General features: G+C 39.4%; 1 protein-coding gene across 2 annotated transcripts; it reads right to left on the reverse strand.

Moving 5' to 3' along the window:
- Positions 1 to 1546: 1546 nt before the first annotated feature.
- LOC148332195 (mucolipin-1-like) lies at positions 1547 to 12795 on the reverse strand. 2 transcript variants are annotated; one of them, XM_088303446.1, is made up of 14 exons: positions 12742 to 12795; positions 7849 to 8126; positions 7617 to 7784; positions 7194 to 7350; positions 7008 to 7089; positions 6723 to 6819; positions 6231 to 6330; positions 5742 to 5848; positions 5507 to 5656; positions 5334 to 5435; positions 5124 to 5246; positions 4401 to 4607; positions 3565 to 3695; positions 1547 to 3384 (listed from the first exon to the last, which is right to left on the reverse strand). In XM_088303446.1, the coding sequence occupies exons 2-14, from the start codon at positions 8005 to 8007 to the stop codon at positions 3348 to 3350; spliced, it is 1620 nt and encodes a 539-aa protein (XP_088159572.1). In that variant the 5' UTR covers positions 8008 to 8126; positions 12742 to 12795; the 3' UTR covers positions 1547 to 3347. The 2 variants fall into 2 exon arrangements, with proteins under 2 accessions (XP_088159572.1, XP_088159571.1); XM_088303445.1 differs by having other exon boundaries at positions 12441 to 12795.
- Between the last annotated feature and the right edge of the window lie 386 nt (positions 12796 to 13181).

Raw genomic sequence — 13181 nt, forward strand, 5'->3', positions numbered from 1 at the left:
TCATCGACGCACAATACAACCTATATTGCAATATTTAATCCATGAAAATTGATTAATTTATTCAACACCATTAGTTCGCTTCCCTTTCGTGGCGTTTCTCTTGGATGAACTACTTCCAGTTCATGCATGTGTGCATTAGATTTTGTGTGCGTGTGTTTACATGCGTGTGTGTGTGTCCAATCAGATTTCTAACGCTATGTGCTGCCATGTTAATATAATCTGCCCCTGGGCCTTCAGAACCAGTAGTGCTGCCCCAATGTAATTGAAAGTATTCAATCAACGGAATGTTTCTAATTTTTAAAAAAAGAATTAAAAATTTGCCTCTCAAAACAGTTGTATTGCAAATAATCTTTCCCCACTAAAATTATCGGATCTGACAAAGCCACCTACCCTCATAAATATGTGTAGTTGATTTTTTTCATTAGAAAAATAGCTGTCTATAATATTATACTTTATAAAACTTATACAATAAAATACAATAGAGTAATGACAATAAAAAATAAAGAATTCAATTATTTTTTTTTTTGCTTCAACACAATGGACATTGGGTCACTCCTTCTGGTATACACGCCTTGGCCACCGGGGAGAAGATAAAGAATAAATGCCTGTGAGGATTGTTACATGGTCTAGCCACGTGCTGTGTCACCGTTTGAGTTCAAATAATCGTATTAACACCTATGCTATTTGTAAGCTCGTCTATGGCGTTTTGCATTGTTTTTCAGCATTAAGCTAAACTGACTCACCTAAGGTAAAGATATGTGGTTCTTTTTAATACACGTTGAGTAATTTGCGGTCCCGACTGAAGGCCCAGCTATAAAATACACAGCCTGCCTCCAATATTTAGGCATGTTGACTCACTATGGATGACACAACGGAGACAAGGGGTATGTGCAAACAATCCAACTACTGGGCAAATGGAGTGAGGCATGCTGAGTTCAAAGCACCATCAACAAACATCCATCGACCTTCCATTGTGCATCATAGACAATGAAAGCCATGCTCCACTCCTTCGATATAGCACAAATTATGACTTGCAGACCAGGCAGGAAGCGGGAGTGTATCTTCAGAACGGTACATAATGCATGACGAGTTTAAGTGGTGGGAAGACAAGCATGCGCCACATTAGCAATAAGCAGGAACTGACGTCATCACTTTTGACGGCAGAATTACATTTCACTCCACTGAACAGCATCCTGAAAACCATCACAGAGGAGAGGACTGCGCCATAGCGTGTTGATTTACACCAGTCATTTGTAAACCTTTGACTGTTCCAAAATGACTCACTGGCGCCCTCCTTTGAAAATTCAGAGGTACTGTAAAAAGGGACAACTTTAGTGGAGAGGCGGGGTGAGATGGATTGGGTGTGATTTAAAATTCTAATTGAGATGCTAAATTAGGGGGTTTCATTAGTTGTGAGCAAGAATCTTCAAAATCAACAAATATTTTATCTTGCATGCAGTGATCTATTTCATACTCATTTCCCATGGACTATTGTGGTAACATTTCTCACAATTTTGAAACACTAATGATGAACATGATACGATGATCAAAGATGATCCAGGACACTTTAATCAGCAACATGTGTACAAGACGTCATGTTTCTACTAGTTTTGCCAAGCAGCGATCAAGTGTTGAATATTTGTACTGTATTTTAAAAAGAAATGACACTGTGGGAAGGACATGTGGATAATATTGTCTACAGATAATATAATTGTATATTATATAGACATGTAAAATACATCATTTAAGGCTAAATTTCACACAGGTTTCTCAACGTTCCATTTAAGCAAGTCATTGTTGTTGAATAAAAATAAATGGAGGTCATCCGAACAGGAGACCACTGAGACAATTGTGCGTTTCAGGAAATACAAAAGAATATAAAACAGCCGTAATGACAACAGGGGCAGACTAAAAAGAACAATAATAACAAACACAGGAGGACCACATGGTGTACAGTAAATTGCTCTACATAAATTGGCCTGTTTGACTGTTTCAAGTTTGTGCTTCTAAGAGCTCCAAAATTGTTAACTGAAGAAATGTTGCGTCAAAATAAAAAGCTTTGTTTCATAATATTGACCGAATAGTAAGTGCCTCATCAGTCTATAAGTGGATAATCCAAAATCTATCACAGCAAACATAACAAAAAAAATTATGCTGGTGCAGCATATTGTAAGTGCAACCTGAGATTCTCAACTAGAAAGTTAAAAAAAAAAAAAAAGTATTTGCATCTGATTTGTAGCTTTAAAATGTTCATAATTCAGGTGTATCTCTATACATTTATTTCATAAGTAGAATTAAAAAAATAACTATAAAATTTTACATATTAATACGAGAAATATTCAAATTATTTTTACATCAAAAATCAAATTTTTGGAGACTTTGAATGCGTTTTTTTGTAAACTGTAGGCTATAACCATGAAAGTTATTGAAAAAAAAACGAAATCATAGGATATTTCACTCAGTGAGTAGTTAATCCATCATATGAGATCCCCTTTTTTTAATTGAACTACTGAAATAAATGATATTTTCCACCACATTCTAACGCTCTAATGTATTTAAATGCACCAGTATAGACTAAAAAAAGAAGTTATCAGGATCCTTTTCACATGAAATTTTGAATTTTGGAGCTGGATATTTTTAGTGCAATTTTGTTTAGGTTTGAATTTGCCCGTCTGTTTAAAGTGAGAAATGTTAGGGGGCGGAGCTAGGGAGTTGCAACGAATGAGTTGCAATTTTTTTTTTAAATGCATACAAAATAATAAATGCACTACAGTATGAGTCCAGTTCATAAGCCTTACTCTACACTGCACTATTGTTTATGTCTCCATTTTAAGTGTTTCAATGATTAAATGCTTCAATTAGAGAGTTACGGTCCAGTGAGGTAATCCATCTTCCTTAATCCAAATATAATTAAAACCAAAACGTAGGGAAAATGTCTCAAGCGAGGGTTCAGCTTTCCCTAAACGTAAGAACACTTAACGGGCATACCGTGTAAAGAGGCATCCCCTCCGAGGCTCCAGTCAAACTGGATCCGCCTGAGAGTTTTGTGTGCATTGACAGGCTTGATAGTTGAAATCTGCTAATAAACTAGCAGGTTGAAAAATCACGTCTTGTAGATATAAAAAAAAAAATGAAATTAAAAACACTGAGCTGGCCTGACATTGGGCCATGAAATAAATACGTGTGCTTTCGTCATCCACAAAAGCCGCCTGTTTCTGATGAATTCATGATGTGAATTCCTCATTGGAAATGCTGGTCCAAATGATTGACTCCTCCTCCTTCAGTCACATACTGAAAAAAAAAAGGCTTGTTCCAGGGCTGTCCTGTAAATTGAACCGAGTTCACCCTCAGTTCACCAGCAGGACGTCTTCATATGTTGTCATTCTGACGGAAATACAAGAACATGGTTTGCATTAACACAAAGATGTTTTAGAATCAACAATAAAATGATACAGTGGACCCTTGCAAGCCAATTACAGAACACGGCTCCATGTCCGATTTGTTCACAATTCAACAAATTCTTAACCGCAAAAAAAAAAAAAGACAGAAAAAGTGTTGCATTACCTGTCACAACAGCAGAAAAAGGAGCACGGTGATGTCTCCAGGCCCCTGAACTTGCCGGAGTTTGGCGCGTCGGTGCACTCGGCTATGAAGGCGTGCAGGTCTGTTATGTGGATGGGCTCCTGGGTTTGATGCTGTACGACAACAACATACAAAACAGTGACATTTCCATTTGGTTTCCTTTGTAGATTTTGCTTGATAGAAGAATTGCAACATTACAGTTGTGGTTGAACTACAGAAAAAAATTCAGTTTTCAATGATATTCTAATTGATTTAGATGCACCTGAATACAGAATGTGAATGTAATAATACTGATAATAATTTGATAATTATGCACCCCACCGCCCCAAAAAAGTGTTTTTTTTCCCCCATGCTTTCAAACTTAGCTCATTTTGTAAGAATGGAAACTTTTTGTAGTAAATAACTTGCAATAACATGTCTGGTGGGAATAAGTAAAAACAAAGTATATTCTCCATACGACCTTAATGTTATTATACATTTTACCTTCTCAAGTACTCAATACAAATTAGAGCTTGGTTTGACAAATTCTGGCCTTAAATTTTACTCAACAATGATACTAGATTTAAGATTAGAGATTTAAAAGAATATATTTTTAATCTATTGTGATGGTCAAACTTAATGGGGAAATTGAGTACATCTTTTTTCTAAAATTGGGATTCACAACAAAATTGATACAGACGTTACACTGTCAATCTTAAACCTAAATTAACATACTTTGTCATCAAAAAGTCGTTAACAGAATGGAGGCTACAAAATCTATATATACCTTTATGACAAAAAAAAAAAAAAAAAGACGGAGGCTGAGTTTGCTGGCCTACCTTGATGGCCTCGTAGGCTCCGGTAATGAGCGCGATGAAGAGCGACAGCACCATGTAGATGAAGAGCGAAATGAAGGTGTACAGGTACACTTGGCTGAAGAGCCACACCAGCGTGCTGCTCTCCTGCATTCCTGAGAAGGTCACGAACATGTCGTCGCCATTGATGAGGGAGAAGAGGCATTCCGACACCATGGACAGCGAGCGGAACTGCGGCACAAGACATTTGGAAACATTACCTTAACATAGTAAATCGCCTAAACCGGTGATTGTCAAACTTTTTACCCCTAAAAAAAATACTTGGCTCTCTAAGTAACACCATAACGACCAACATTAAAATACAATAGTGTAGTAGGCCCAAGTGTACAATGTCACCTAAACACTCTTAGATTTACTCAAATCATCTATAAAGGCCGAATCTCACTGAGCAACGAAGAATTGCAAGTGTGTGCGCAACGAGCACATTTTTTTTCAGCGGGGTTCGTTAAAAGTCGCAAAGACGTTTGTCAACAATTTTGAAAATGTTCAAAGTTTGGTGGCGACAAGAAAAACTATTTGCGATCATTAAAATTTTGGGGAATGTCTGGTAAATGGAACTGTTTGCAACATTTTAACCTTCCGCGCTCAGTGTTATACAAGTTTAATGGACAAGCCCTTCCCCAGATAGTCGGTTAAATTGAGGTTCCAGAGTATATAAAAAGCAAGGTTGACTTATAAGTGTGGTACCTTCACGTGGTACGGTCCCAGCACAATCCAGCCGCAGAAGCAGTAGCCTAAATATATGACGGCCACGCAGCAGCAGAAGCGGATCACGTTGGGGAAGGCTGCTCGAAGAGTCACGATCAGAATCTTAACAATTACATGATCAAAATGAATATCTCATATTCTTGACTGGGTGCAAAGACAACAAAGCTGACTACGACATGTACAACTTACATTGTACTTCTGGAAGAAGGTGAGGTAGCGGATGACTCCCACCCACACCAGGAGGGTGGATGTCCCCAAGAGGATGCCGCATAGATCATAGGAAGACATATTCTGTCAAGAGAGAGGGGAAAAGATTATTTAACTCCATGACGTCAAACATAACATTTGACATTTTCATTGACCTTGTACTCAATGCCAATCTTGATGACACTTCCAGTGATGGTGAGGATGTCGCTGACAATGAGGAGGATGTACCAACCATTGATGAACTCCATACGGTCGGCCCAGCACACTTTGCGATTCAGGTTCTCCTTAAAGAAACACACAAATTCCTGACACACACACAAACAAATAGTTAGCCAAGTGTAAGACGTCTTCGGGGGGGGTTTAAAGCTTTTTTTTTCAGGCAGTGCTGACCTGTTGCAGTATGATGCCTCGCAGTATAGAGCGCCCACACAGCACCAATGACAGCGTGCAAACAAGAGCCACAGTGACATCGAATGCCACGCGGGTGTAATTCTCAGCTGGGGAATCAAATTTAAAACAAATAAATAAAATGGGGGGGGTGGGGGGGGATTATCTGTGAATTATTGTACTTTGTTGCCTGCTTGAGAGTGCCACTCTCAAAGAAAACTTTGCAAAGAGAATGCATAGTTGTAGACAACGAGAATGTTTATACTTTGTCATGCATTGTTCAAAAACAAGTGGTTCAATTCTTCAACAACTTCAACTCTCAAAATGTTTACGTGTCAAAGACTTACTATACAGCTCAATGAACCAGTCAATCAACCAATGAAACTGTTATATCAAAAAATCACTTAAATCCTACTACTACTAATAATGTGTCCTGTGAGTGAAAGTGGTTTGGGATCACTCTTTTGCTGCATGCATGTTGATCATGCTCACCCTGTCCAGACACGCTGGGATCTTTGCACTCCTTTATAGACGCTTGATTCTCCAGTCGTATTTTCACTTTTCCGCTGTGAGCTTTGTTGTCCAGCACGATCTACTTGACACATCAAAACAGACAATAAACTGAAGAGACATTAAATGTATGTCATTTTATGCTTAAGACTTTTTTTTCTTTATATGATCTACTCTAGTTGGTGTCTGGCTGGCGGAGATGAGGGACATGTGGACTCTATGGGGAACCTCATGCCTGTGGTTCACAAACTAATCTCAGAGGAAGTGTTTTGACACAAATGCTTTTATTCTATAATAAAAAACAATGGTTTGTTTGATGCATCACATTTTCTTTTTTAAATTTAGTACGGACCTCCTGGGCCATAAATTGTCAGAAAATAGTTACCCCACTCCTGCTTTCAAGACGGCAGCGCAAGTTTCTTCAACAAGCAGGTCCTACTTTGAACCGCTGCGCGGAACAAGTGATTTGCTCACCTTTATGTAAAAAGTGTAGCAGTCAGGGATCTCATTGTTGATGATGGTCTGCAAATTGATGGCCTTCAGCTGAAACTCGATGGTGACGTTAATAAACCTTGCAGGGAGAAAACAAGGACACAAGTTGAAAAAAAAAAAAAAAAGAAATGACCCAGAAAGACGCAATCCACACGGCCTGGAGCATGTATGCTGATAATAAACGTGTCAACAACGCTAGATAAAATCTTTGCCGTGACGGAAGAGACCGACGGAAGCGTCAAAGCCATGCGAAAAATGAAGCCTTACTTGTGGAGCTTGAGTGTAAAATTCTTGTAGGAGTTGGTGAGCGGCGCGGGCGGCACCGACAGAGGGTTCACTCCGACGCAGTCTGGATGAAGCAGAAAGGTTAAGTTGAGTCAACATGGAGGTTAAATGAATGTTCTTCCATGTGAGAGGAGTGAGCGAGGAGAGGGAAGGGCGGTGTTACTGCACCTGTGATGATGTGCGGGTCAATGCTGAAGGTGTCATTGGCCGGGTCGATGCGGCCCCTCTTGTAGTACTGCTGGCAGAGGGACAGCGCGCTGCCGTTCACACCGACGCCGTAGACGTACGCGTAGCGGCCCACGGTGGTCTCGGGCAGGGCCAGATACTGCAACAAAATACAAAGCGAAATGTTACGTTTGATCAGACTGAGTTTTATTTTTGATATTAACAATTTGACTTTTTTTTTAACAGTTTGACAGTTGAAATGTAACAGACGACACCTAAAACCTTGCCTATGCAGTCAATAATGGTGACAGTATCACCTTGGATCAGATTTTTCTCTCTCTCGAGGAAAAAAGTGAAACTACCAATTGTAGGACTAATCTTCTGAGATTCAGTTCCCCTTCTAGTACATCAAGTTACAGGACGTACCTGGTCCACAGCGTAGAAGACATGCTCGTAGACGTCCTGTTGCGTGTACACAGCAAAAGAGCTGTCTGACGACTCGTCAAAGTCTTTGAGGAAGAGGTACTTGAACGTCATGGTGTTCTCCTCCTTGAAGGTCACCACCACTTGGTTGCTGAGACCAAACAGCACCAACTGGAGCAATAAAGGGTGTGGTCAAAGATGACGGGAAAACACATGAAAATGAATGGTTTTATACCTGAGCGGTGACAATGATGATCTTGAGCAGCTGCAGGATCAGCTTGTAAGGTTTACGGCCTTTAGCGTGGTATTTGTCACAAGGGCTCATGAAGAAGTACTTCAGCTTCCTGCGGATGGCGTCCTCGCTTTGGTCTGCGCTCACCCAGTGGTCCGCCATGGAGGTGGGAAAATGGTGGCTGCTGTGGTTGTTGCTTAGGTTGCTGTTGGGAGGCTCGTGTTCCCCGCTGTCATCCGTGGAGCTGTAGCAGTTCCCTGAGACGGGGTGGCTCTCGTGATCTGGGGGGAAAAAAAAATTTAATGAGTGTGCAAACATCCAGTAAGTAAGTTAGTCACTGGAATCAGTGGATGTGGATGCAATATTTCTGGACCAAGGTGAACTAAATGGAATAAGAACCTACATGAGCAGAACTGATAAGATGAACTGATTTGGAAACATTTGCGCTAGGGCTGAACAATTATTCAAATTCAAATCAATGTAGCAATGTAGTAGTTGAAAGCCATTTTCATATGGAAAAGGCTGCAAATAAAACATATTTCATATCTGTTGGTCAGTAGTTTTTATGTTTTCATACATCAATCCAAGATGCTTCTCATCATGAGGGACGCGGGCGTGCTGTAACCTATCGCAGCTGTCATCAGGCCGAAGGAGGGGTACACCCTGGACTGCTTGCCAACCAATCGCAGGGCACACCAAGACAAGACAAGCAAACATCTACGCTCACAATCTTACCTAAGAACAATTAAGAGTCTTCAATCAAGCTAGTACCTTCCATGCATATGTTTGGAATGTGAGGGGAAACACAAACACACAAACACAAGATTAATGAGGACGCTGTGTTTCCATAGAACATAATCTTATTAAGATTTTTTTGAGGTGTTGACTTCCACTTTAAGGAGGAGGGGGGGAATCACAATCGTAAAACAGACCCAGATGAAAACTAGGTTGACATAGCAGCTCAGGAGTGCATGTTTGCAGACATATTTAATCAAAGTAGGATATTAAAAAAAGTCAACAACATAAAAGCAAGGAGCTGGTTCCTTATGTGGCTGGTCTGTTAGAGAAACTGAAAAGGATTTTTTTCAAAGATAAAATATTGATGCTTTCCAAACTCAACAACACCATGAGACAAAAACTGGAGACGCAAACTCAGCAATGTTGTGTGCGTGGTGCAGTGTCCTGAGTGGTGCAATGACCTCCACATTACACTTTGGAGAAACCAAACAACCAAAGCGGAGCGGTCTCTTCAGGTCCAGTCAGAAGTTCCTTTGCATCTCAAAAAGAAGGGCTATTTATTTGACCGATTGAGCAAAGCAGTGTTCAAATTATGGAAGAGAAGGCCGCTGATTTGAAAGAGTTGTGAAAGAAGTTATCAATGTCAAACTAGAAATCGAGAGGTTTGGTGCCATCACCTACTGTCTGTGCTTAAAACAATGTCCTGACATCTCTCCACCAAAATTGCCTCATTTCACGCCATGGTAAGAGTGACCACGAACGACCTGCTGCACATTTAGCCTAACTAGTAATTGTATGTTTCATTTAAAGTTATCGACCTAACTTAAAGCTCCCGTAATAGATTTTAAGAGATGTGTTTAGTTAGCCTTTAGAACTTGCTGACATTTTGTTTCAATTCCTGCTCACAAAGGAGGCCAGTCATGTTATATCCTTGTCACATGGTTTAGATCATGAGGCCTAGTAAAGCAGCACCGCCATCCAGCACCATCTGGCAAAAAAAAATAAAATAAAATAAAAAAAATTCCGAGCTAACAACACCCAACTGCAGAACACACAAAACATGAAAGGTTTGTCATCAAGACACACAAACAGCTGATTCAACTTCCTGGATGGAAATGAGAAGTGTGCCATTTAGTGTGAATCACCACTAAGCGTAAATAACTTTCCTGTCATACGCTGGGCAAAAACAGAAAGAAAGTAAGAGGACAAAAGAACTAAATCATGGCTGATCAGTTATTAGGAATGAACATTAGAATTATTTCACGGGAAAATGGGTCCCTCTCACACATTTTAACTGGAAGTGGCAACAAACAGCTTGGCTTCATTCTTGAAGAACAATTTATAATCTGCCTATCACATCATCAGACTCCTGAACTAATGACATCAAAATCTGTTAACCACAGTGTGCAATATCTCTGCAACTTGCGATACTTGAATAATCTCAAGTGAAATATGGTCTGTATTTTTTGCGTGAACTAGACTCGTACTTTTGACAAACTTGAATAGTGCCCTTTTTAGGAATCTTTTTATATTCTTTGTATAAGTGAAAGGTTACTCGAAAAGTAAGAATTTCATCGCCCAGTTTTACTGTTGTGTTTTAACTTTGTATAAACATCTTGAATCTTGTTCAGTTTGTTCTGAAGCGCAACAGATAGTACCATGAAAATCTCGTAACTTGGTTCGCTTAAAAATCGAGGTACGAAAGAAATGCAATTTCGGTTGTTTTCAACACAGAAGAGGTAAAAAAATCACTTCATAAAATAAACATCCCGTCCCGAAATTGTCGATTAAGCTTTCACGAAACAGCATCACTTGCTTTGTTGCAACCTCGAGAGGTGTAAAATTCCTGAGTCGTCTTAGCTTGCGTCATCATTTCTTGCAAGTTCCTTTTATGCAGACTATGACACGACATGATAAAAAGGAAGAAAGCAAGCACAAAAGAGATTTAATACAAAACAAGCTAAGTGACCGGTGCCGTGTGAGGTAGTGACAGCCTTTGCGTGCCAGCGGAGCAGACAAGAATCCAAACACTTAAGATTTCATGCAGACAAAAGGGAACGAGGCAGAGTCGACGCATATCTCCCATCAGGGGAGCGTGCCGATTGTCATGCTCGATGGAGATTGGACAAAACAAAACCGGGGCCCACGCCATGAATTGACACACACCGTCACTCAAGCGGAGTGTAATTCGCAGAAATATCTGGCTCTTCGGGTTCATGACCGTCTGCGGATAGAGGTCGGGAACGGTGACCGAGCAGCCCGACTGTCAATCAAATGGTCTACGAGCAGATATCAGTACCAAACATCTTGTCTGGTAGCAACGCCGTCGGGGATAAACACTAGCTTGAATTATACCTGCAATAAAGGAAAAGCTATTTTTTTACTTTTTTTTTTTAATGAATTTTGTGTGATCGTCAAATGATTATTACAAAAGTGAGTGGAAAAATCTCCAGGCTAAAAAACTAATAAATAAACAGCAAACTCGGTGCTCCCATTCAACCCCGCTTGCAAGTGTTGTTTCATTGCAAACCAAATACAGAATTAAAAAAAAAAAACTTTCAGAATGATGCAATGTATGAATTAAGACAAGATCTGCCAATTCTTCTTCACTTTAGTACAATAATTGAATACAACTATTACTATTGTTCTTATAAGGGATGTTTGATACCACTTTGTCTCCTAGATAGACACCGGTACGAGAACTCAACTCTTGAGTCGTCACCAATACCGAACCGATGGTACTTTTGATACATAGACCCATAAATAATGATGTAAAACCTTAAAGAAAAAAATCTTTATATCCCAATACATCATTGTTCCTTATAATTGCATGAAATGAATGGAAAATTTCTATTATATTTTTCTACTTATATACTTACAGAAACTGCATCTCAATGACATCTGTCAGGCATGTATGCCTTTCTCGACCGTGAGCACAGATACCTTCAAATAAGGCCAGTTATTGGCCTGATAACGGGTATCAGTACTCGCCCATCCTTAGTGTTTATTTACAATAGTATTCAAACATTGTACTATTTTCCTTTGTTAAGTTCTTGTATTGAGACGTCTACCAAATAAATCATGAGTGACTCACATGATGGGACAAGACGAAAGTCACAACAACACAAAAACAAAGAAAAATCCATTTGAACCTACAGTTGGCCACAGACTGAATTCAAATAATTTTTAAGATAAGTAACATGTTGCAAATAGTTTGATATTTTGTCATCAAAAACACTTATTAAAATGCAAGGAAATGATAATGATAATTAAATAACAACTGTTTAAAAATTGTTTTGGGGTATTTTAAGGGATCACATTATTTTAAAGGCGAGCTCAAATGATATTTTTAGCGTTACATGCATCACTGTGTTATCTCCAAATAATTATTGTGTTCACTGATGAATTTAAAAAAGCAAATCCCTCATTATATAAACTAAAGATACGCAGTTAGGAAAAACAGTTAACTTAAAGTTTGTTTGAGAGGTTGGATAAATATTAAGGGTAAAACAATGAATTCATATAAGGCAGAAACGCGACATGGCATGTTTATAAAGATGTATTTAAGCATCACGTCAGTACCTAACAACTTTTTAGTCTCAACGTTCACATTTGGTGAAGAAATATAAGTAAATCCAGTGTAATAACATGGATTACGAGATGGTGAAATTGACAGAATCGTCTCGATTATGTCGAATCAGTTTTGTCATAACAACTCGTTATGCAGAAGAAGAAAAAGCCAAACAAGAGCTGACCAAGGCGATGTTAGTGACTGAACGAGACACAAAACGTCACAACGTGTAATGACACAATAACATGTTAGAACTGTACAGAAATAGGTTTCGGTGTTACGTTACCTGGGTTGTCATGTTGTTCGCTCGCTGACATGTTTATGTTTTAAAATATATACATATATAAATATATATGGCCATATGTATGCATATATATGTACATATATTTAAATCCGTCAGGCTAACAGAGAGTTGTTTACTCTTCGTCCAGTATGTGTCCAAGTTTGTGTCAAGAGTCTGAGGATGGACTGTCTGCCGCTCGATTCATTTCCGGTCTCGGGTCACGTGGCTTCGCATCGAGACTCCAAGCGGAAGTTACCGGCAAAAACCAAAAATATATATATATCGGCCCAATCCCAATACTTACACTTACACCCTTGTGCCTCTCAGTCTCGCGGTCCCGTCGAGGCTGCTAGGTGTAGTGCCGAGTCGCCCCACCCCCTTTCCGCCCTTGTTCCTCACTTCGACTGAGCCCGCAGCCATGGCAAATAGTACAAAAAAATGGAACCATTGCTCCATCAACGGGAACACCGGGCCCGAATTTTTATTTTACTAATACTACTTTAATTACGTTTTAATATAATTTCAAACTGCAGAATGGTCGATGACGTCACATACACTAAGCCAATTCCCCAATTTTTCTGCGCTTGAAACCTGCGCTCTCGAACACTACGTGCAATTCTGCTGTGTGTACACTTCAACGATTAAAGTTGGGTTTAGTGTGGGTTTTGGGATTGGGCTATCGTGCGAGAAGACAAATATCTTAATTAAAATCCCAAAACGCATTATTAAATTAATACACTATCG

Source organism: Idiotropiscis lumnitzeri, chromosome 8 (assembly GCF_059441095.1).
Source record: "Idiotropiscis lumnitzeri isolate Australia: NSW breed Sydney's pygmy pipehorse chromosome 8, RoL_Ilum_1.0, whole genome shotgun sequence".
NCBI classification, from domain to species: domain Eukaryota; kingdom Metazoa; phylum Chordata; class Actinopteri; order Syngnathiformes; family Syngnathidae; genus Idiotropiscis; species Idiotropiscis lumnitzeri.